A 25,159-nucleotide genomic window follows, 5' to 3' on the forward strand; every position below is an offset into this window, starting at 1 on the left:
ACTTTTTGTTGGGCTTATGCCCTAGTCCTTCTTTTGGATTGGTTTCTTAATTGAACGTCTTTCTAAATACTTTGGCCAGCAGCATTGCCAGCGTGTGTTTTTAATGCCCTGTCTCCTCTTTGGCCACTAGATGGCAGCACACCCAAAGAAATTGTATCTGGAGCGGTCAGCCTAATCAATTATCGATATATATTAGCGCTCCACAACACTATTATGGGTACTTCCTCTCGTTTAGGGCACAGATAAGCGCCTGTTTTTATGCAATTGAGGGCTATATTTATCAATATTTCATGCAACGCAATGCAGCATGACAACTTGCTGTTCTACGTGAACGGGAGAGGGCAAGAATGCACCATACTTACCAACATATGGCGCATTCCTGATCTCTGCTTGCGTTGGCGCATAAACGACTGCCTAGCGCCAATGCAAGCACCCTTACGCCACCATGCAAAAGTGTCTGAATTGCAGGCAGGATTGTTTTAGGCAGGAAAGGATCCCTTCCTGCACAACAACAATCCTTAATGGCTTTCTTCTCTTTCTAAACACTTAGACAGAGAAAACAAGGAAGAGACATGAAGATATTTCTCCTTGTTGCGCCTCCTGTGGGAAGGCGTAGGATTTTGACGCATACCTAGGTTTACCTTCTTAGTAAATCTGTGAATATGCCAAAACCCATAGGTGGTTAGGTGAATGCAAGGGAACCCTATATAACATAAATTAGTGTAGCTCTTGCTTCATGAAACCCATAGCCAGCGCTTAATTTGTAAATAAAAACGTTCCGGTGCTCAAAGCCCTCATCTTAAACACGTGGCTGCTGCAATTAAATGTGGGAATACGGAATACTGAGGTGGCGTAAACCTGAAGCCATCTCGGACCTCTTCAATCTATATAAAGCTACTCCCTGCCCCTTCAGCTCACTCTTACAGGTTTCTGCTTTCTACCTTTGTGACGCTTTTTCGTTTTTTACTTCCTCCGTCTTTCCCATATGTGTCTTTTGCTCGCTGTAAATGCTTGAGGCAGAAGAATAAGCCGCTGCCCACAAAAATAAGTGGCGGTGCTCAGTACCGGAAACACAAATTAAGCACTGCCCATAGCTCACCTGCCTCGTTAAAAGGTTTGAGAAACTCATGGCAGAACATCAGCTGGCTACCCCATTGGAAAGCTCAGACCCAGGGCCCACCTGCTACAGGCCTCCAGGTCAATGAACCAGAGGTAAGCTGCTCTTACGCCAGATGTTTCAATGCCTATTTTTCCTTCCAAGGACCGTCATGTGACTGTGATTCAAGGAGGAGCCAGGCAGAACAAGCATTTGCAATGTAATGGGTCTCGCGTTTGCTCGAGTTAGAGCTATTAGCATTGTAAATTCCTTACTGGTCTTTTCTTGCCCCATAAATTGAAAATGAAAAGTAAAACAATTGACATAGGCGAGCCGATTCAAAGTGCCACGGCCGCCATGAGCATGAGTGCGAAAGAGACACACAAAAGGAAAACGAAGTTCGGTCACAGTCAAAGATATCGGGAAAAGTGCAATTAACCATGTAACAGGGTCGATGGCCAAGGCGGTAACAAAACCGCCCCAAGGAGGGACAAACGTAAAGCATTTACCAATGATAACAAAGGAGTTTTGAAAGGCAAGCCCACAAATGAGTGATAGTAATGGGCATGGTTAAAAGCCCACAGATTGATTACAACAGGCCAGATTGCTTGCACGCTGGACCTAAAAATGAACAATGGTCCTGCAAGTGCACACGGGAGAAGCACATAGTGCATTAGGCCATTGGTCTTGCCTATTTCAGAAACTTGCATCCACTTTGGGGACATGTTTCTGAAGTATAAAAAGAATGCAGACCAGTTACTACGATATGATGGCTGGCCCATATTCCAGTTTTGATGAAAGTGGCATGCCTGCCAAAACGATGTTCGCCAAGCTGACAATGATTTGAGGATATTGCAAGCAGTCCTCCACCACATTACAGGGCCACCACCATGGTCTATATATCTCTGTTGTTTCTTACCACTGGCAGCTTTACCACTGAAGCACCTGTATGCTGCATGTATTGATGGTGAAGTGCATGCTCAAAAGGTGCCAGAGGGGCATCAGAAATAGCAAATACTAGCACTGTGTTTTATTTTCAGTTTCATTAGTTTGACTCATCCCAGCACTTTGCCCACCATCTCTCATGGATTCTGCGCATGTCTTCTATATACAGGGAGTGCAGAATTATTAGGCAAATGAGTATTTTGACCACATCATCCTCTTTATGCATGTTGTCTTACTCCAAGCTGTATAGGCTCGAAAGCCTACTACCAATTAAGCATATTAGGTGATGTGCATCTCTGTAATGAGAAGGGGTGTGGTCTAATGACATCAACACCCTATATCAGGTGTGCATAATTATTAGGCAACTTCCTTTCCTTTGGCAAAATGGGTCAAAAGAAGGACTTGACAGGCTCAGAAAAGTCAAAAATAGTGAGATATCTTGCAGAGGGATGCAGCACTCTTAAAATTGCAAAGCTTCTGAAGCGTGATCATCGAACAATCAAGCGTTTCATTCAAAATAGTCAACAGGGTCGCAAGAAGCGTGTGGAAAAACCAAGGCGCAAAATAACTGCCCATGAACTGAGAAAAGTCAAGCGTGCAGCTGCCACGATGCCACTTGCCACCAGTTTGGCCATATTTCAGAGCTGCAACATCACTGGAGTGCCCAAAAGCACAAGGTGTGCAATACTCAGAGACATGGCCAAGGTAAGAAAGGCTGAAAGACGACCACCACTGAACAAGACACACAAGCTGAAACGTCAAGACTGGGCCAAGAAATATCTCAAGACTGATTTTTCTAAGGTTTTATGGACTGATGAAATGAGAGTGAGTCTTGATGGGCCAGATGGATGGGCCCGTGGCTGGATTGGTAAAGGGCAGAGAGCTCCAGTCCGACTCAGACGCCAGCAAGGTGGAGGTGGAGTACTGGTTTGGGCTGGTATCATCAAAGATGAGCTTGTGGGGCCTTTTCGGGTTGAGGATGGAGTCAAGCTCAACTCCCAGTCCTACTGCCAGTTCCTGGAAGACACCTTCTTCAAGCAGTGGTACAGGAAGAAGTCTGCATCCTTCAAGAAAAACATGATTTTCATGCAGGACAATGCTCCATCACACGCGTCCAAGTACTCCACAGCGTGGCTGGCAAGAAAGGGTATAAAAGAAGGAAATCTAATGACATGGCCTCCTTGTTCACCTGATCTGAACCCCATTGAGAACCTGTGGTCCATCATCAAATGTGAGATTTACAAGAAGGGAAAACAGTACACCTCTCTGAACAGTGTCTGGGAGGCTGTGGTTGCTGCTGCACGCAATGTTGATGGTGAACAGATCAAAACACTGACAGAATCCATGGATGGCAGGCTTTTGAGTGTCCTTGCAAAGAAAGGTGGCTATATTGGTCACTGATTTGTTTTTTTTTTGTTTTTGAATGTCAGAAATGTATATTTGTGAATGTTGAGATGTTATATTGGTTTCACTGGTAATAATAAATAATTGAAATGGGTATATATTTTTTTTTGTTAAGTTGCCTAATAATTATGCACAGTAATAGTCACCTGCACACACAGATATCCCCCTAACATAGCTAAAACTAAAAACAAACTAAAAACGACTTCCAAAAATATTCAGCTTTGATATTAATGAGTTTTTTGGGTTCATTGAGAACATGGTTGTTGTTCAATAATAAAATTAATCCTCAAAAATACAACTTGCCTAATAATTCTGCACTCCCTGTATGCTCAGAGCTGGTGGACCCTCAGCCCTTTGATGAATTGTCCATCTCTCAGTTAATGTGTATGTTCATTGTGTCTGTTTAAACCTGGGCTCGGTTTTATGGACTCTCAGCCCCATTTCTGTAGTTACTGCTGTATGCCTAGCATTCTTCCAGGGTTCAGTCTGGTAGTTTTTCAGCTTTAGTTCTGTACCCAGTACTGTGGCGTACACTTCTAATTATAGGTTCAGTGCTGTTGTCATTCAGTTCTGGTCCTGAGCTCACTGCTGTGGTTCTCACTTTTTAATTCTGCACGTGCCTGTGCTCCCTTACTTCTATTCCTTCACTCTGGACTGTAGCCATTAAGTTCTTCTATTGCTATCAAGGCTGTAACCTCTCAGCTCTACTTCTGGAGTTAGTGTTGTGCTTTCTCAGTCTTCTTCCATCTCCCAGTGCTGCACTTTTGCAGTTCGTCCTGAGGACTATTAACCCTCCTCTTCGGTTACACAGCAGCAGGCGCAGCCGTAGGGCATGTTTCTCCACAAAGAGTGACGCTCCAGTGGCGCTAGAGGCTTGTAAATATGCCCTTTATAAAAAAAAAACGGAACTGCTTTGTATCACGTTTTGTATTAGCCATCCAAGTCAACTGCATTCATTTGTGAAAGATGATAGCCTGATGTTTCCCTGCTAGTCCTTGAATGTCTGATGCACAGGTTCCACAGTGAGCCTTGCAGCAGGAGAATTCACCCACTTAGCATTCTTACTGGTTCAAGTATTGGCATCGGTTTGTGGTGCATTGGCACCTGCCCTTTGTACATGATTCGTGTGTTGACAGAAGGTGAGAAAGAAGTGACGAAAAAAGGGATGTTTAACCTTCAATCCATCACAAAGTACACCTTACAATGTCCTAAAGAAAAGTTAGCGCATGTCTTGTAACATGCAATGAAGAGACACAAAAATAAATGGTACATAGTGATCAGCTTTAAAAAACGAACAAATTGAGAACCATGTTGTATGTAGATGAAAGACTATTCATCATAGCTCATGAAGAGACACAGGTTTATAGTTGTTTTTTCATGTGGTATTCTACACACTAACATGCGCTGTACCTTTCCCTTTGTGCTCACTGGAATGTATCATAATACAGAACATGTCACAGTGCACAGATTATGCCCCAACTCCAGGGCTGGTTTCACTCTTTTGCCTTACATTGAGTTTCTTATTCCATCATATGACCTGTATAGAACTCGGATGGCACGGTATTATACTGTTTTCTATTGCAATATTTACGTGGGTTTAACAATCCAACCATTTGCATACATGGGTAGAACGCAACACTGTGTAGGACGTGTGGTGGGAGGGTGTTGTCTTTGTTTAGATCCTCTGTGGGCAGTGTTTTCATGTGGTGTGTGATGACCGCCGGGGTGCAGTTATCTTGTTATAGGGCTTAGCAGTGTCGTTGAAGAAGAAGTGTGAGAGACAGGCACGCTGTTTATGATTTTTAAGTGAGCTGGCAGTTTGAGCAGCTCTGTAGTTCCCTTTTAGTCTTGCACTGTTAAGGAAACAATTTCATGCCTTTACTTCAGTTTTAATGTGGTAGATAAAAGTAATAGGAATTGTGCATGGTCATCAGCTGAGGCAGGGGATATGTGAATTTGTGCACTGGTTAGCAGTATTAATGGATGAGCTACAGGCAATTACTTATTGTTAGGTAGCCGAGCTATGTTTTTGAAGGAGAAGTTGTGATCTTTGAAATGAGGCGTTGGAAATTTGCAGAGCTACATTAATAGGGATTACTGCAAACATGCATGTGACTTAACAGTATGCTGTGCTCGGAGAGAGGAGGCATGCAGAAGATGGAAAGGAAGGAGACAGTAATTTAAAAGAGAAAGGAAAGTCGACACTTGGAAGCTTTAAGTCACTAGGTTTTCATGAAGGTGTTTAGGAATATTTTAGAGGCTTCTTGAGATTTCTTGCAAAACTGTAGAAAGAAACATTATTTGCATGTGTTGCAATATCATTGTAGGCTATGAGAACACAGTGCACACACAAACATAGTCATCACGCGCAGGTAAATAGCTCTAAAATAAATATGGTTTTATTTTCTCATTATCAGATGGAAGAAAAATGCAGAACAGGAATGCTGCACTTCAAATGTTTGTTCTTGAGACGCTCTTATCCTTTCTATCTGGTGATCATGGAAGGATAAAGAATAACCAAGTCTGCTTTAGAGAATTTGTGTAAAGTATTGCTTCTCAGGGCAGGTGGCACCAGGGCCGTCTCAAATATGGAACACCCACAGCATTGGGGCAATGAAGTGTGAGATCTTGCATCTGTCTGTCCTTCAGCCTTTCTGGAACAGTAATCAGACACACAAGAGCAAAGGCCCTGCCTAGATACTTCCTCACTGGTGGAATAGAAACTGCGGTCCGCCTCGAGCCCCCCACCCCCACACATACACTTATCGTCTTCCAAACTTGCATTGCTCAGGAAACAGAAGCCCTATCCTAAAAAGTCCTTCTTTAAATTTCTAAAGTAGGCAGTGTGTAGCGGGGTTTGGATGCAGGGTGCACCCAATCCCGCTGCAGCCTGCCCTATGGACCCTCAACCCACATTTTGTTTTTTTAGGTCGAGAATAGCAGCACGCAAGCTCTGCGTTTCGACCTGTTGTAATCTATTCTATGGGCATTAACCATGCCCATCTCATGCTCATCACTTTCTTTCACTCAAGGGCCTGCCTTTCAGAAATCCCTTGATATCATTAGTAAGTGATTTACGCTTGTCCCTCCTTGAGGCTCTTTTGTTACGCCTTGCAGACTGACCCTGTTACATGGATTATTGCACGATTGCCGATATACTTTAGTGAGGGCGAACTATTTTTTTCTTTTGTCTCTGGGGTCTTTGGTTGGCAGTCAGGTTACCCCCTGTCCAAGCAAGGATCTTCACTCTAGTCAGGGTAAAAGAGAATCACCCTCAGCGAACCCCAGCTCACCCCCTTGGTAGCTTGGCACGAGCAGTAGGCTTAACTTCAAAGTGCTAGGTGTAAAGTATTTGTACCATTACACACAGTAGCTGCCAGCTTCTCTTTTCAGGGTGCCAGGAACTGGATGGGCACCACTTGGTAGAGTACGAGCCTCTCCAGAGGCTCCAGGTGCTGGCAGCCAGAAGTCTTTGCTGTCCCTGAGACTTTAAACAACAGGAGGCAAGCTCTAAATCAAGACCTTGGAGATCTTCACCAGAAGGAAGGCAACACAAAGTCCAGTCTTTGTCCTCTAGCACAGGTAGAAGCAGCAACTGCAGGATAGCTCCACAAAGCACAGTCACAGGCGGGACAGCTCTTCTTCCTCAGCTCTTCAGCTCTTCTCAAGGCAGAGGTTCCTCTTGGTTTCCAGAAGTGTTCTAAAGTCTGTGGTTTTGGGTGCCCTTCTTATACTCATTTTGCCCTTTGAAGTAGGCTTACTTAAAAGGAAAGTCTCTATTGATTGTGAAATTCTGCCTTGTCCAGGCCAGGCCCCAGACACACACCAGGGGGTTGGAGACTGCATTGTGTAAGGGCAGACACAGCCCTTTCAGGTGTGAGTGACCACTCCTCCCCTCTCTCCTAGCACGGGTGGATCATCAGGAAATGCAGACTACACCCCAGCTACTTTTGTGTCACTGTCTAGTGAAAGGTGCAACCAGCCCAACTGTCAAACTGACCCAGACAGGGAATCCACAAAGAGGAAGAGTCACAGAAATGGTTTAAGCAAGAAAATGCCCACTTTCTACCTACCATAGGGGTGCCTTACATGTAAGAAAAGGGAAGGTTTAGGCCTGGCAAGTGGGTACACTTGCCAAGTCACATTTTACAGTTAAAAACTGCACACACAGACACTGCATGGGCAGGTCTGAGACATGATTACAGAGCTATCTAGGTGGGTGTCACAACCAGTGCTGCAGGCCCACTAGTAGCATTTGATTTACAGGCCCTGGGCACCTCTAGTGCACTGTACTAGGGACTTCCTAGAAAATCAAATATGCCAATCATGGAAGAACCAATTATATAGACATTTTGTTTAGGACACTTGCACTTTAGCACTGGTTAGCAGTGGTAAAGTGCCCAGAGTAACAAAAACATGTTTTTTACATAAAGCATTTATCAACTACAAGAGATTTTTTAAAACCATGGAGAGTGAAGGGGAGAGACAAAAGCAAAATTGAAATGACTCTGATTAGGTAACAGTGTGAAAAATGTGATGAGCGCTTCAATACCGCCGATCTAGTTAACGCTGTTTGCGGTCAATGAAACTTCAATGTACCTTGGCCGCCATGGAGCGCAAAGGGGAGAGTGTTAGACTTTTCATCATTGGCGTGGTCTCTCTTAACTTTTTGCCTCTGTTTCCCAGGTTGTTGATGTGTGCTGGACTCTGTTTTTGCTGTTTTTGTTACTCTGGGCACTTTACCACTGCTAACCAGTGCTAAAGTGCAAGTGTCCTAAACAAAATGTCTATATAATTGGTTCTTCCATGATTGGCATATTTGATTTTCTAGGAAGTCCCTAGTACAGTGCACTAGAGGTGCCCAGGGCCTGTAAATCAAATGCTACTAGTGGGCCTGCAGCACTGGTTGTGCCACCCACATAAGTAGCTCTGTAATCATGTCTCAGACCTGCCACTGCAGTGTCTGTGTGTGTATTTTTACACTGTAAATTCGACTTGGCAAGTGTACCCACTTGCCAGGCCTAAACCTTCCCTTTTCTTACATGTAAGGCACCCCTAAGGTAGGCCCTAGGTAGCCCCAATGGCAGGGTGCAGTGTATGGATAAGGTAGGACATATAGTAATGTGGTTTATATGTCCTGACAGTGAAATACTGCCAATTTAGTTTTTCACTGTTGCAAGGCCTGTCTCTCTCATAGGATAATATGGGGGCTACCTTTGAATATGATTAAAGTGTAGATTCCCCTAGAGAGTAGATGGACATGTGGAGTTTGGGGTCCCTGAACTCACAATTTAAAAATACATCTTTTAGTAAAGTTGATTTTGAGATTATGCGTTTGAAAATGCCACTTTTAGAAAGTGAGCATTTTCTTGCTTAAACCATTCTGTGACTCTGCCTTGTTTGTGGATTCCCTGTCTGGGTCAGTTTGACAATTGGGTTGTTTTTCACCTCACACTAGACAGTGACACAAAGGGAGCTGGGGTGTAACCTGCATTTCCTGATTAGCCATCTCTGCTAGGAGGGAGGGGTGGAGTGGTCACTCTCATCTGAAAGGACTGTGCCTGCCTCTGACAATGCGGACTCCAACCCCCTGGTGTGTGTCTGAGGCCTTGCCTGGGCAAGGCAGGATTTCACAAGTAGGTGTGAGTCCCCTTAGAAGAAAGGTGACTTCAAAGACTAAAATGGGTATAAGAAGGGCACCCAAATCTACAGACTTTAGAAACACTTCTGGAACCAAGAGGAACCTCTGCCTGGAGAAGAGCTGATAGCTGAGGAAGAAGTGCTGCCCTGCCTATGACTGTGCTTTGTGGAGCTTTCCTGCAGTGCTGCTTCTGCCAGAGTAAGAGGGCAAAGACTGGACTTTGTGTGCCTTCCATCTTGTGAAGAAATCTCCAAGGGCTTGATTTAGAGCTTGCCTCCTGTTGTTTGAAGTCTCAGGGACAGCGAAGACTTCTCTCTGCCAGCACCTGGAGTCTCTGGAGAGACTCTTGCTCTGACAAGTGGTGCCCTATCCAGTCCCTGGGCCCTTGAAAGGAAAGCTGGTGGAAATCCAAGGAAATCGACTTCGGACGACTCCGGACCGACGCCGCTGCTGAATCCGGTGACGCCGCCTGCACCCGACGCCGTAACCTTCGCTGGAATGCGACGTTCATTGCAGGCCCGACGCCGCTGCAGCCCCGCTGAAGTCTGCGACTCCGTGGAAGTTGCCGCACCACGTCATGACCGACGCCTCCAGAAGTGCGCGGATTCAACGTTTTGCACAGACGCCGCGATCCCCGACTTCGCGCATCGGCTTGTTTTCACTCTTCACCAAAGGTACTGTACTTGGGGGTTCTAACGACTCTGTGTCCGGCGCTGCTGGTGTCGGCTTGTGGGGAACGACTCCGTCACAACGCCATGTTAACATCTCATCGAAGCATTTTTGTTTCTAAGCGCTATTTTTGAGTTTAATCTTTAAAAATTCATAACTTGACTTGTGTATGTTGGATTTTTGTCGTTTTGGTCTTGTTTTGTTTAGATAAATATTTCCTATTGTTCTAAACTGGTGTTGTGTCATTTTGTAGTGTTTTCATTAAGTTACTGTGTGTGTTGGTACAAATACTTTACACCTAGCACTCTGAAGTTAAGCCTACTGCTCTGCCAAGCTACCAAGGGGGTAAGCAGGGGTTAGCTGAGGGTGATTCTCTTTTACCCTGACTAGAGTGAGGGTCCTTGCTTGAACAGGGGGTAACCTGACTGTCAACCAAAGACCCCATTTCTAACATTGGAAGCAGCGATGGGATTTGGACTTGTATTTGTACTTGACATACAGTAATTAAGTGTACACTACTGTTTGAGTTCAGACCACTACGTGACCACATACTACTTGTTTGGTGATCTTTTGCTTTTTCTCTTAAGGACTCCTTTTTGTTCTACTTCCATGATTTTGCTGATCCCTTGACGGATCCTTTTTACTTCATTGGGAACTTATTTTCCGCCTTTGGAACTTTGCACTTGTGACCATCATGTCTCAATCTGGAGATGCAACAGCTGGAGCTGTGTTTGAAATAGAGAAACTGAAGGAGTACTCAGTTGCTCAATTGAAACAGTTCCTTAAAGATCTTGACTGTCCCATTCAGAGCTCCACCAGGGAGGGGGAACTGCAAAAGGCACAGAGGGCCTGGGTGACAATCAAGGAGGCTGGAGGGCACACAGAGGAGGAGAATGTGGGTGGGGAAGTGCAGAGGATACACAGTGGTGTAGTGGAAGTACCTGTTACGCCTGGGGGGAGGGTCCCCAGGAGGAGTAGCAGGGTGCCAACCAAGTGTCTGACTCCTGAAGAGTTACAGGACAGACAGGCAGAGAGGGCTCGCCGGTTGAAGTTCAAGGAGTTGAGGATGCAAAGGGAGAAGGAGTTGGAAGAAAGGAGGAGGGACTTAGAGATCAAAAAGAGGATTTGGGCTTATGAGCTCAAAATGAAGGAGCTGAAGTCATAAGGGCTGAGTCCAGCTGGAATGGTGGCAGCAACAATTTTATATCCAGTGCTGCTGAAGAAGTGCACATGCCCAGAGATGTGGTGCCCTACTTGAAGGAGGGAGTTAACACACGCCAGGAGGTTCAGGGGTATGAGGTAGCTCCAGTGATGCACAGGGTCCCTGAGGTGGATTGGGGAACTGGCATGGGGAGTCATATTCCTACTGGTGGGAGGGACACTCTACTGACTCTAGGTGAGAGTGACAGGGAGAGGGGTTCCCCCAGGTAGAAGTCCTGGTTATGGAGTGTGAAGACATCTCAGAAGAGTGTGGGTTGAGTGTCAGGGACAGTCAGGTACTGTCTCACCAGTCTCAGGAGGGTGATGTGGGGTGCTTTTTCAAAGCAGACTCACTGGATGGTTGGGTGAAGGGTACTTTGGTTAATTCATGTGAGGGGCTGAGCGATGTAATTGCTGGAGAGCATATGTCTAGTCCTTATTTTCCAGAGCTACGCCAACACCAGGTGGAGTGTGAGTTCTCTGACCCCAGGGAGCTTACAATGGAGGCAGACCTCTTGGTGAGTACCAGAGAGTCTGAAGAGGCATTTGGGGGGGCTCCTGAGAGGAGTGGTCTAGGTATTTCCCAACCAGGTGAGGTAGGGAAGGATTGTAGTGTCCCAGGTAGGTCCCAGTGTAGTGGGATGGGTGAGGGACCCCATGTCCAGTCTCTGAGGAGAGGGAATGGGGATGGGCTGAGGTCCAAGGTGCCAGGTCCTGGAGGGTTCCATGAGGGAACACCAGGAGGGGAGCCTTGGCTGTACCATAGGGCCATCTGTTGAGGGAGATCCCACAGTGTCAGGAGAACTTGGGGGGGGGGCTGTAGCCAGCGTCCCACCAGTTCTGGTGTCTGGCAGTACCACTCCTAGTGAGGGGGTGCAGAAGTCCAGACAGAGGGTTGAGAGGGAGTTGCGGACCCCAGTGGAGAACCTGGAGGGTCAGGGGTCAGCTCTGAGAGCAGAGCCCCCCAGGAATGCCCTTGGTGAGACCATTTCTGGGTTGGGGGGAATCCAGGCTCTGTCAGATGGGCAGAGGTCAGGAGACCTGCGCCAGCCAGACTCTTGTGTGGCCCTTGGGGACAGTGTATCCCTTGAGGGGGGTAAGTGTGCCCCCCTGGAAGTCCTGGTGTGCCAGGCAGTGGTTCAACCGCAGGGTGGTGACTCTGGGTTGGATGACCAGGTTCAGAGGGTAAACTCTGACCTGGTGGGGGGTAGGTATGCCCCCCAGGAATTCCTGGGTTGCCAGGCAGTGGTCCAGTCTGTGGGTACAGACCCTGGACTGGAGGATCAGGTGCAGGGGATAAACCCTGACCCGAAGGGGTGGGTGGTTTGCCCAATCACCCCCCCTGGTGTGATTTCAAGGGGTACTCTCCCTGAGGGGTGGGTGCAGAACCCTGCGAGTAGGGGAAGGGGAGAGAAAGACTCACCCCTGACCCCAGTACAATCTAAGGGTACAGACCCTGGATTGGAAGGCCAGGTTCAGGGTGTCCCCCCTGACCTGGAGGAAGGGGCTACTGCTAACAGTGCCCCTACCATGTTGTCTTCTGGGGGGGCCACTCCTAGTTGGGGGGTGCAGGACCACAGAAGAGAGGGCAGGGAGAGGGAAGCCTCACCCCTGGCCCTGGTCCACCCTGAAGGTACAGACCCCAGGTTGGAGGACCAGTTGCAGGTTAACATCCCTGCACTGGTGGAAGAATTGTGCAGGACTGCTTCTACAAGCACCTTGACAATTTTGGACTCTGGGGGTGCCGCTCCTGCAGGGAGGGTACGGAGCCCCAGAGGGGAGGACCAGGGTCAGGTTATCTTCTCTGACCTGGTGGAAGGTAGAGTGGTCAAAGGGTGTCAGGCACCTGGGGCTACCGCCCCCAACTCTCCACAGTCACAGTGGTTGGAGAGGCCTGAGGTCAGGCTCTCATCCCTGACAGTTGTCAGGGGTCACTGTGGCTTGCTGTCCTGGTGGACAGAGCTGCCCCTGGGGGGGGGGGGAACGAGAGTCACACCCCAGGGGTGGAGTGGGCAACACCACTGTGTTGGCCCTGGTGGTACTATCTGCCCATTGCAATACATCTGTGAGCAAAGTAAAGTTAGGCGCTGCACAGATGGTGTCTGCAGATGTGTAGAAGGGTTCCCCATGGGTTAGCTTAGTGGGCCCTGAGAGTATGGACAGAGGGATCCAACTGGAGTCAGGAAGGCGTAGAACTGGAACATGCCCCTGCTATTGTGGGCCTGGGTCCTTGTTCTATCGCCCCAATCAGGGAAGTACATCAAGGTATTGATTGTTCTCCCCTGGCTTTAGGCGGGTAGGGGGTCGTGTTGGACTTTTGCTTATGCAGGGTCATCCCCAGTCTTTTTGCCTCCTGCCTCCTATTTTTTTCTGTCCTGTTGCTGTTGGCTTTTCATCTCTGAGCACTTTACCCCTGCTAACCAGTGCTAAAGTACATATGCTCTCCGTGTAAATTTTATGTAATTGGTTTATCCATGATTGGCATATTTGATTTACTAGTAAGTCCCTAGTAAGGTGCACTAGAGGTGCCAGGGCCTGTAAATCAAATGCTACTAGTGGGCCTGCAGCACTGGTTGTGCCACCCACATAAGTAGCTCTGTAATCATGTCTCAGACCTGCCACTGCAGTGTCTGTGTGTGTATTTTTACACTGTAAATTCGACTTGGCAAGTGTACCCCCTTGCCAGGCCTAACCCTTCCCTTTTCTTACATGTAAGGCACCCCTAAGGTAGGCCCTAGGTAGCCCCAACGGCAGGGTGCAGTGTATGGATAAGGTAGGACATATAGTAATGTGGTTTATATGTCCTGACAGCGAAATACTGCCAATTTCGTTTTTCACTGCTGCAAGGCCTGTCTCTCTCATAGGATAATATGGGGGCTACCTTTAAATATGATTAAAGTGTAGATTCCCCTAGAGAGTAGATGGACATGTGGAGTTTGGGGTCCCTGAACTCACAATTTAAAAATACATCTTTTAGTAAAGTTGATTTTGAGACTGTGCGTTTGAAAATGCCACTTTTAGAAAGTGAGCATTTTCTTGCTTAAACCATTCTGTAACTCTGCCTTGTTTGTGGATTCCCTGTCTGGGTCAGTTTGACAGTTGGGTTGTTTTTCACCTCACACTAGACAGTGACACAAAGGGAGCTGGGGTGTAACCTGCATTTCCTGATTAGCCATCTCTGCTAGGAGGGAGGGGTGGAGTGGTCACTCTCATCTGAAAGGACTGTGCCTGCCTCTGACAATGCAGACTCCAACCCCCTGGTGTGTGTCTGAGGCCTTGCCTGGGCAAGGCAGGATTTCACAAGTAGGTGTGAGTCCCCTTTGAAGAAAGGTGACTTCAAAGACTAAAATGGATATAAGAAGGGCACCCACATCTACAGACTTTAGAAACACTTCTGGAACCAAGAGGAACCTCTGCCTGGAGAAGAGCTGATAGCTGAGGAAGAAGTGCTGCCCTGCCTGTGACTGTGCTTTGTGGAGCTTTCCTGCAGTGCTACTTCTGCCAGAGTAAGAGGGCAAAGACTGGACTTTGTGTGCCTTCCATCTTGTGAAGAAATCTCCAAGGGCTTGATTTAGAGCTTGCCTCCTGTTGTTTGAAGTCTCAGGGACAGCAAAGACTTCTCTCTGCCAGCACCTGGAGTCTCTAGGGAGACTCCTGCTCTGACAAGTGGTGCACTATCCAGTCCCTGGGCCCTTGAAAGGAAAGCTGGTGGAAATCAAAGGAAATCGACTTCGGACGACTCCGGACCGACGCCGCTGCTGAATCCGGTGACGCCGCCTGCACCCGACGCCGTAACCTTCGCTGGAACGCGATGCTCTGTTCGCAGGCCCGATGCCGCTGCAGCCCCGCTGAAGTCTGCGACTCCGTGGAAGTCGTCGCACCACATCGTGACCCACGCCGCCCAAAGTGCGCGGATTCAACGTTTTGCACAGACGCCGCGATCCCCGACTTCGCTCATCGGCTTGTTTTCACTCTTCACCAAAGGTACTGTACTTGGGGGTCTACACGACTCCGTGTCCGGCGCCGCTGGTGTCGGCTTGTTGGGAACGACTCCATCATGACGCCGTGTTAACATCTCATTGAAGCATTTTTGTTTCTAAGCGCTATTTTTGAGTTTAATCTTCAAAAATTCATAACTTGACTTGTGTATGTTGGATTTTTGTCGTTTTGGTCTTGTTTTGTTTAGATAAATATTTCCTATTTTACTAAACTGGTGTTGTGTCATTTTGTAGTGTTTTCATTAAGTTACTGTGTGTGTTGGTACAAATACTTTACACCTAGCACTCTGAAGTTAAGCCTACTGCTCTGCCAAGCTACCAAGGGGGTAAGCAGGGGTTAGCTGAGGGTGATTCTCTTTTACCCTGACTAGAGTGAGGGTCCTTGCTTGAACAGGGGGTAACCTGACTGTCAACCAAAGACCCCATTTCTAACAACATGCTAGATGGTTGCAGCATGGATCCTGGGTTTGTATCCTCATTCCCGCTCTTCCAGTAGGGCTTACCCTGGGAGTATCACATTGCTTCTCGCCAGTTTAGGCACGTGATTATCACTAAGTTGTGTTTCAAAGTCTGATGGTATTAATGGTACATGCCACATAAAGTAGGATAAAACAAAAGAGCACACAAATTAGCATTTTCTTTAATATTTAGAATATTTACAGCATGAATTAATTCTAGCTAAAGAAGATGACAGCATTATATAAGCTTCCAGGAGTTTTCAGTTCTAATATTGGCTGAGGCCCATCTCCAGTGGCTTTGGACGTCTTGTTACACACCACATCAATATTGCTCCACAGGGCCAATAAATCTTATGCCCAAATCAATATGTGCTCAATTCACGGAGTCTTGTTTTATGATCAACAGAGCCACGGTGAGGCACTTAGAAGGACTGTGCTGTCACAGCATAAAAGGGGCCAGCACTGTTTCAGAGTTCTGCTGCTCTGTGACCTGGTTCAGTGCTTAAAGTATGCATGTGCAGTCCTATGGATTATTTATTTCCCTGGACAGTCATTGATGCTTCCATTTAATTTAGAATCCCTGCTATAACTCAGCTTGTGACTGGTAGTGCTCTAATATGCAGAGCTGAGGCAGCCAATGATGCTGTCACATAATTAAGAGACAGTCAATGAAGCTAACCATGGTATAGATTCACCATAATCTCAGTGGTAACAGAAGTGATATCAGGCCCTCTTTGGCACCCTCATGACATCACAAGGTTGTAACCTTGCCTTATTATTCACCCCCTAGACAGCCATCTGTTGCTGCTGAGGGACTAGGACATTTCTTAGTTTGCGCTGGTCGTTTTAGTTGGTGGGAAATGCACTAATGTTTGTGGAGTGGACTTATTTTTGGTCATGGGAAAGAGAGAGACGAGGAAAAAAGAGATAAAGGAGGAGGAAGAGAAATAAAGGGAAACAGTGACAAAGGGAGAAATGAGGCATGAAAAGGAACCTGCAAGAGATAAAGAGCCTGAAAATGTAGAGTGGTGGAAGAAAGAGGCATGAGGTGGATTCAAGACTAGGCAGCCTTCGTATTCAGCATCCCTGGAATGTTCACCCTTTACCCGGTGCTGGGCTCCTCAGAAAAACTTTGAAACCCTGAATTTTTTAAAACAAATTAAGCATTGCCTACGGGAAGGACGCTGATCCCCCCTGGAGCTCTTGGACCCCTCTGCACCTACGTGGATGCGGGGGCCTTTGTTATATTCCTGCACCTGCTGTTGGGGTTGCAAACCTGTAACCATTTCTCAGAATCTTCTCAGTTGTTCGGGTGTTATAGTTTGTGCTCCTCTGATCCGATCCGGAAGGTTTTTGGCCATCGTGGGATCGTACATACATTTCTTTATCTTTTAGAGGTAAAATATTCTAAAGTGCAATCATTTGTTTTTCTCTTTGGAATGGCATTGCCTTAAAGTAATGCTTCATTTAACATCTTTCTTTGCTTCTCCTTTGTGTGATTTGCTTCCAATCTCAATCTGATACTTTCCATCTTCTCCTCTTGGAGTTCTACCACTTCCCTCATTTTGCACCCTCTCATTCCCAAGATTGGGAGACTCATTTGGATCATCCTGTCTTGCCAACAGCACAGTCCAGTTCAATAGAACAGACACAGACCAAGTATCTGAGTTAACTTTAGAAATGGTGAGGTGCCATAACCCCTCTCTGACCATCGAGGTGATGCTATGCCCCAGTGTTATAAAGGCATGCCATGGCCTTCAGATGAAATCAGGCTGCCCAGGGGACCAACGTAGCAAGAAAGATCCTAAGTGAACCCTTTTAGATGGTGCCCAAGGAAGATCTGTCGAGTCACTGTAGCTCTTAGACCACTTCTTGGCACTAGCGTGTTGGACAAGGGTGTGCTGTCTATCATCCCATCCTCTGGACTGGTGCCTGAGTTCTATGTTCAAGTAACAAATGTGGATACCCGACAGTCTTATGCCAACTGGTACTAATGCATAATTTTAGCATCCTTCCTAAATTCATACTGCCTACTCCTTGACACCATGGGATGGTGAAGAAAGACCATAACATTAAAATCACAGACTAAGCATGGGAACAGTCACACTATAGAAGGCCAGAGATGCCTAATTTATTAGGCCCAATCGTCTCATGTGAGCACACATATACACACACACTCTTACCGCCTTACGTTTCATGTGCACAATAGTGTTAACTTTGACAATGGCAACAAAATTAAATCTTATATTTAAACTATTCACTTCATCCCCTGATGCATAAGATTTTTAAAGCATATTATTCCGATGAGAACATATTGTCAGGGAGTGGGGCTTGAGGTACTGCTAATCACTTAATCTGGTCTGTATTTGAGAAAGCTGTACTTTGAAGCTGCTAATCCTGGGTGTGCATTTCAGAGAACGAAAGAGTGGTAGTGATCACATACTGCTGATGGTGTCTAGATTTAGTGTGCATATGTGCAAGTACACTTTGCAGCAGTACAATGCCAGCGAACTACCAGGCCCAGCAAGCCATGATCTTTCCAAAGTGTAGCGAGATGGCCACCTTGGATCTTCAAGTATAACTCCCTCATGGATCATGCTAGCCATTGCTACGCAACCATGTTACAGTGTTGCAACAGCCAGATCTCACTTCACGATTATCGGATTTCAAGCACCAAGACCTATCGCTTCCGAAATGATTTTTTCATGGAAATTTTGGATTACAGAGAAGCATCCTGAAGTTGAAAATGAAGTTTGAGCACTTGCACATTTATATTTTTATATATTTATATATTTTATTTATTAACACTTAGGACTGTGGTTATGTGGGTTGTAAAAAGTCTCAGGGGAGGGACAGGACAGATTCTATAAGATAATTGCATATGTATGCATTTTCATGAACACTGTGTACAAGTTCTAAAGAAGTCAAGTAAAGTGCTAATCTACTAAAAGAGTACGTAATGACAAAGTTTGAGTTTTAAGGACTCTCCAGTTTCCTAGCTGTGTATAGAGAACTGATCATGGAGAGAAACTTCAAAGGTATATCTACTTACAATTACAATTACATTTAATATTCTGTGGCAAATTACTTAAAATATCTCTTATTTTGTAGACATCCATTACAACTTGCAGACTTTGACCCCAGAAGTGACGAGGCAGAGTGAGGAGGTCTTTGTCTCTGTTTTCTCTCATCCCATTGCCTTTTCACAGCTTCTACCACTGGCTCTTATATCTAGTGTTTGTGGTCATTAGTGGGGATACAGGGAGTCATACAAAAGTAATGCTTCATATGGATGCTGTGGCCAGTGTTAGCATAAACTAAGACATATATCTAATGGGTAAATGTTTTGGCTACATAATTAGTGACTGACTCTTACAATACCCTAAATACTGTGGGTAGCATGAGATAGAAATAGACTGGTTAATCTACTGCCTCTGACAGCGATGCACGCATGAATATTGCCTCCAATATAGTATAAAGACTAGGGTCAACTCATCGCTAGCAAGGTGTAGGAGTTAAGAATATGCCCTCTCAAACAACATATTGAAAAACAACAACCCACATAAGAGCCATCTCTGCTAGTCTCAGTCAAAGACGCCCTAGTTGCTTCTGGCCTTGTGCTACAGACCAGTGATATTCATGACCCCACATCTGAGAGTTAGCTTTCTTAATACTGAAGATGTTCTGGGCACATAGAACACCCCTCGAAAGGGCTTAATGAGGCCTCATGTCGCTGGCTAACAATATTCCTTACACCAGCTCCCCGTCAAGTCCAGGGTTAAATTATATATCTCCTAGCAAACCTATGTCATATCTACTCTTCTGAGCGCCATTTGCCACGATAATGACCAAATAATTGAATAACTTAAGATTGGAAGAAACTGATTTCACAGTCAGGAAGGTACAGAAAGAACTAGTATATAACACTCTTAATCTGCTTTTTTCCTACTAAGGTGACACTAAGTGCCAATTTAAATTTGCAGTTAGGCTCTGGACAAATGCACTCTCGGTCTCTCCTCTTGTCTGGTGCATGACCTTTCTTAACTTGCTTGAATGACAGTCTGTCGGAGAAAACCTGAAGGATAATTTGCTGGCCAAAATGTGCAAGATTAGCAGCCCTGTTGATGACACAAAATTCCAAAAAATCCCAGTGAGAATCATCAGGATTCACGTTTGTGAAATGACTGAAGCAGTGATCCCAAGTTGCTGCTCTGAAGAGTCTTGAAGAGACATTCTGCTCTTTTTAGCACCTTCACTTAGCTGTCCATTGCCTTTTTATCATTGTCTGTACATCACTCCACTGTTATAGATTCACACTGAATATATAAACGTATTTACTTATGAAGACTTCATTTTCTGAGCGCTACTTTGAAGTCCTGGCTCAGAAGCACCAGAAAAAGGCTCACGAGAAAACCGCAAAAAACACCGGGCATCCATAAAAGAAGATGCAATCATATTATGAGTTAGTCCTTAAAAAGTAGTGCCATGTAAAATAACTGAAAACGTCTTTGAACACAAGAAACACAAGTGTGTAAGGTGCCAGTCTCAATAAAAACTAGAAAAGAGAATGAAAACCATGTTCGCTCTGGCACCGGAGCATACTATGGCAACTCTACCAGCATGATGTTGGGATAAGGTAAGCTTGCTTGGGTAGCACAGTTTCTGCATGACTGTGAAGACTAACAAAGACATATTTGTAGAGTGCCTGCTTCATCCAGAGTAGTCTCTGGGGGTAACTCACAAAAGCAGATGTTTATTGCTTCAGCTCAATGGCACTCCTCACTGAGAATGCGAGTAGCGTTCAGTCTTCATGCATGCAATTGCAGGCCTTCTTGTGTAATATTAGGTTTCAGCAAATAACTAAGCGTAAATTATGGGTATGCGAAATTCGTGGAATTTGCTTTTGCATAATTACAAGAAATTTCAGCAAAATTACCCAAAATGCAAATCTGTCATTTTGCTTGATACGTTAGTATGAAATGCATCTTTGTGCCAAATTTTGACGCAAGGGCGTATTTCATGCTAAAACATAGTGCAAAAACCGAAAGCATCACAATCAACATCTGCTCAAGTTCTGCAGTTCCTGTGCATTTTGCAGTGAGTGCAGCGTAGTTATGTGAAGAGGTTTCATGGCATAATTTCTAGAATTTCATACAACAAGCATAACTCGAAATTCCTGAAATTATGTGAATTACTCTAGCATAATTTAAATTTCATCCACTCTTAGTGTAAATTCAGATTCTGAGATACAAAAATTGAGTTTACATTGTAAAACGAGCTATTTGTGCACCTAAGTCAAATGTAGGTGTGCAAATGACTTTGAGAGTTGGTCTTCAATGTTCATGGTAGTAGTGGTTCTTGCAGATGCTAAGCAAATTAAAGCCTCGTGTGTACAGCATCACTTTAATTTGTCTCATTGCATATGGAATAGTGCAAAGGCTGTCTTCAGGTAGTGCTCATTCATTCATTCGATCATTTGGTCAGATAGAAATGGAGGTGACATGGAGGTGAGATGAAAATGAATCTATTTACACTTTACCAGAAGCTGTGAAAAATGATTAGTCTAGTAAAGACTCTAAGTAAATCTCAGCGCCTGTACATTAAAAACACTCTAGTGGCGCTGTACTAGCAATGCGTCCTCTTCACACAGGTGGCGGGGCACCACACGTGGTCAGCGACTCGTTCTTTTAAAGCTGCTTTATAACCTAAACAACCTTTAACACTCATTTACATGTTATCGTTTTTTTTCTCTCACCTTAACCAATCACCATACTTATACAATTATGAACACAAGCAAAAGTGAGTGTAAAAGCAATTAAACTGTATTTAGCAAACTCCTACAAAGTACCATGATTAGAGTCAGGCAGTGAGCTATACTTGTGGGGCTTTGGATTCAGGGCCTGTGGACCACAAACTCATAGCTTGACTACAGTCTCCAGAAGAAATACTCACAGTCTTTATTCACTTCGAATAACAACAAAGGTATTTGGTCTAAGTATCGTTTTCGCACAGAGCCAAGGCCACTTGTCTTGTTTCACTCAGGCCAGGATGCACTGGCTTTTCTATTTAAATGATCAAACTAGCACTGACTCACGGTACCATTACACAAACTTCACTTTAAGTTCCTATAAGGTTAGTTAGACGTGTAATCACGCCCACGAGCACACCACATGCTGGCCAATAGGAAACAGAATAGGGTGTGCCCTAAAACACCTTCTTATCTCCCACAAAGTAGGGCATGGAAGCTCTTCTTTACTTACCCAGCCAACTTCTGTTTAAGTAGACAGAGACGAATACAGGGGGCACAGTGAAGAAATCAACCACAGAGTTCACTTCCAACCAGAACCAGAGCTTGTCATTAGCAGCAATAAACTGGGAGGGTACAAGGAGAGAAGAAAGGAAAACATTTGAGTGACAGACATTTAGCCACTGTAAAACGTCAACGTCCATGTAACGGGTTCTCTTCTACACCATTTGCCTCTTGAATGACCATGTTCATTTCCAATTTTAAACCATGACAATTATGCGGTCAAAACACATTCAAACTATAGTTATCCACAGCTGACTACCTATAAAATTAGCGTTTCTCCTGGTTTATTGAATAACCATGCAAATTTATGGACCCGCGTGGGATTTATTGTATTTGTCAAAATGATTGTTACACATTTTAACTATGGTGTGAGCTATGAGTGCATGGTGACCTTCATACGTGTGACAGCATCTAATGATCTGACTATAGGGCGTGAGTTTGGACAATCAAGGATGTCATTTGAAGCACGTCAATGCCAGCTTCTGAAAGACATGAGTTACAAGAATTTCCTGGATAACTTCTTATGAATCCTTTCATCATGAGTGGGAAAAGGAAACGAAATGTGTCTAATTCTGTAGTCCCTTTGATCATAGAAAGAACAGAATTCTATAAGATGCACATTTAGGGTTGCGGGCATTCAGAATGCTAAGTATGTACATGGAAATAAAACAAACTAGTTGGTGAACTTCACACCCCACAGGGTATGGAAATAGCAGCTCCTGTTCAAATGATTAGCAGTGTTGTTTTTTTCTGGAGAGGTGCACAGGACACCCAGGAACCTAAAATATGAATGAGATTCCAATGCTCCGCAACCCCCTTTGAGACCGATAAGCATCTATCGTAGGTCTCTACTGTAGGTGTTTCAGAAACACTCCAATATTAGCCAGATATTCTGTGAAGCCTGAAACAAAAATTTGCCTTTGTTTCAATAAAAAAAAGTCTGGAATTGTAAAACTCTTTCCACGTCAGCAAGTATGTGAGGTGGTGCCACTGGAGATGTTCAGCAATAAAGATATTAATTGAATCTAAATCAGAAACTGTAATTTTCATTGTACACAAAGGCGTACATATTCATAAGGAGTAGCTCAGTGAGTGCACATCATCATCAATGAGAATAGCGCAAGAGTAATTTATCTTTAAGGATCTTACAGTGAAGAAGGTAATAACACTTTTAAATTATCCACTGCTTATTCTGTATAATACTCTACATTACCTTAGAACATTTTTCATTTTCCTTATATAACTAACCTAAAAATGTAGCAATACTGGTGAATTCAACAGAAAAAAATGATTTGCAGTTATAGAGTCACAGCTGGTTCCGCTGTAGAAAACACGTTTTCTATGAGAGAACAGCAAGATCCACAGCATCAAAATACCACTTTTTCCCCCAGAAAGTCCCAGAACATGAGGGTCATTGCATTTTTATTCTTTTTCGGAAGAATTTCCCACTTTGGAAAGCCAGCATTGGTCAGTTTCACCGATCGTGCTAAGCTTCTTGCAAATATTATCCACTCATTCATCACTGAACTTTAAGGCCCGAGCACTAGTAATGCTGATTAATGCACAGAGATACCCTGTGGCCGGAAATGAAGACTCTGACAGTATCCCCACACATGATTCCAGGTATTACAAGTTAACTCCCATGGAATGTGGAATAACTATGTGATCCAATATCTCCAGCTAAAAGTGTGCACAGTATTCTCTTTTTCATCTAAAGTAATGCTCATTTACCAAGTCATCTGAGCAGGTAGTATTTGAGAGTAAGGGGCAGGTGCATGGCGGAGAGTGGTGGGCGAAGTGTAGGAAGGGTGACAGAGAGAAGGTAAAAAGGTAGCCTGTGGACCATTACATGCTTCCCTCATGTCTTAGATCAACGGTACTCAAAGTACGGCCCGCGGGCCGCCAGCGGCCCCACAGACCTAGCTTGGCGGCCCGCGAGACGCACACCAAACGCCACATCATAATGGCAGCAGTATGTAAACATAGAAGAGGGCCGCGGGAGCATGCTCCCGCGGCCCTCTATGTTTACATACGGCGGCCATTGTTTATGGCGTTGCCCTGACGATCCTGGAAGCCAAAGCCCCATAAAAGTCAGCGCTTGCAGCTAACTTTTATGGGGCTTTGGTCGCCTGCTTCCTGTCACCGGCTCCACGTCTGCTGCTCGCCTGCCTGCCTGCTGTTCCACATTTGTGGCATCTTTACAGTGCTTTGAGTCAGGTAAGGCTCTTTGGTTATTTATTTATTTGTTTTTAATGTAGTGTGTGTTACTGGGGTAGGCGTGAGAGCAGATTGCGCTGTGTGTGTCCGCTGTGTGTGTGTGTTACTGGGGTAGGGGTGAGAGCAGATGGCGCTGTGTGTGTGCGCGCTGTGTGTGTTACTGGGGTAGGGGTGAGAGCAGATGGCGCTGTATGTGTGCGCGCTGTGTGTGTTACTGGGGTAGGGGTGAGAGCAGATGGCGCTGTGTGTGTTACTGGGGTAGGGGTGAGAGCAGATGGCGCTGTGTGCAGATGGCGCTGTGTGTGTTACTGGGGTAGGGGTGGGAGCAGATGGCGCTGTGTGCAGATGGCGCAGTGTGTGTTACTGGGGTAGGGGTGAGAGCAGATGGCGCTGTGTGTGTTACTGGGGTAGGGGTGAGAGCAGATGGCGCTGTGTGCAGATGGCGCTGTGTGTGTTACTGGGGTAGGGGTGGGAGCAGATGGTGCTGTGTGCAGATGGCGCAGTGTGTGTTACTGGGGTAGGGGTGAGAGCAGATGGCGCTGTGTGCAGATGGCGCTGTGTGTGTTACTGGGGTAGGGGTGGGAGCAGATGGCGTTGTGTGCAGGTGGCGCAGTGTGTGTTACTGGGGTAGGGGTGAGAGCAGATGGCGCTGTGTGTGTTACTGGGGTAGGGGTGGGAGCAGATGGCGCTGTGTGCAGATGGCGCAGTGTGTGTTACTGGGGTAGGGGTGAGAGCAGATGGCGCTGTGTGTGTTACTGGGGTAGGGGTGAGAGCAGATGGCGCTGTGTGTGTGCGCGCTGTGTGTGTTACTGGGGTAGGGGTGAGAGCAGATGGTGCTGTATGTGTGCGCGCTGTGTGTGTTACTGGGGTAGGGGTGAGAGCAGATGGCGCTGTATGTGTGCGCGCTGTGTGTGTTACTGGGGTAGGGGCATTGTTTTGAAAAAGGGGTGGGGTGGTTGTTCCCCCTCTAAGCCCCGCCCCCCGCTGTCACTTCATTGCGGCCCTCGGCCGCAAACCATACTGCAATTTTGGCCCCCGAGAAAAAGTTTGTGAGTACCCATGTCTTAGATGGTGATCGGGTGGGCGCCATGAGCATGTCCAGGCTGCACTACCAGCCCATCTGATTTTTGGGCTAGAAATAAAAATGTTTCACATTTTGGAACACATTCCGTGAGCAGGCAATAGTCTTCCATACCCTTTCCTGTTCCTCCCAAATATTCC

The 25,159-nt window shown here is 45.7% G+C and overlaps 1 protein-coding gene across 7 annotated transcripts in view; it reads right to left on the reverse strand.

The window, feature by feature from the left end:
- Positions 1-25,159, reverse strand: part of KCNMA1 (potassium calcium-activated channel subfamily M alpha 1) — a 1,226,483-nt gene that overhangs the window by 580,349 nt on the left and 620,975 nt on the right. For all 7 annotated transcript variants that reach the window (XM_069240804.1, XM_069240805.1, XM_069240803.1 and 4 more), the window contains exon 5: positions 21,672-21,783. In XM_069240804.1, coding sequence (XP_069096905.1) covers positions 21,672-21,783 — 112 coding nt within the window. The remainder of the gene's footprint in view (positions 1-21,671; positions 21,784-25,159) is intronic.

Source organism: Pleurodeles waltl, chromosome 6 (assembly GCF_031143425.1).
Source record: "Pleurodeles waltl isolate 20211129_DDA chromosome 6, aPleWal1.hap1.20221129, whole genome shotgun sequence".
In the NCBI taxonomy this organism is placed as follows: Eukaryota; Metazoa; Chordata; class Amphibia; order Caudata; family Salamandridae; genus Pleurodeles; species Pleurodeles waltl.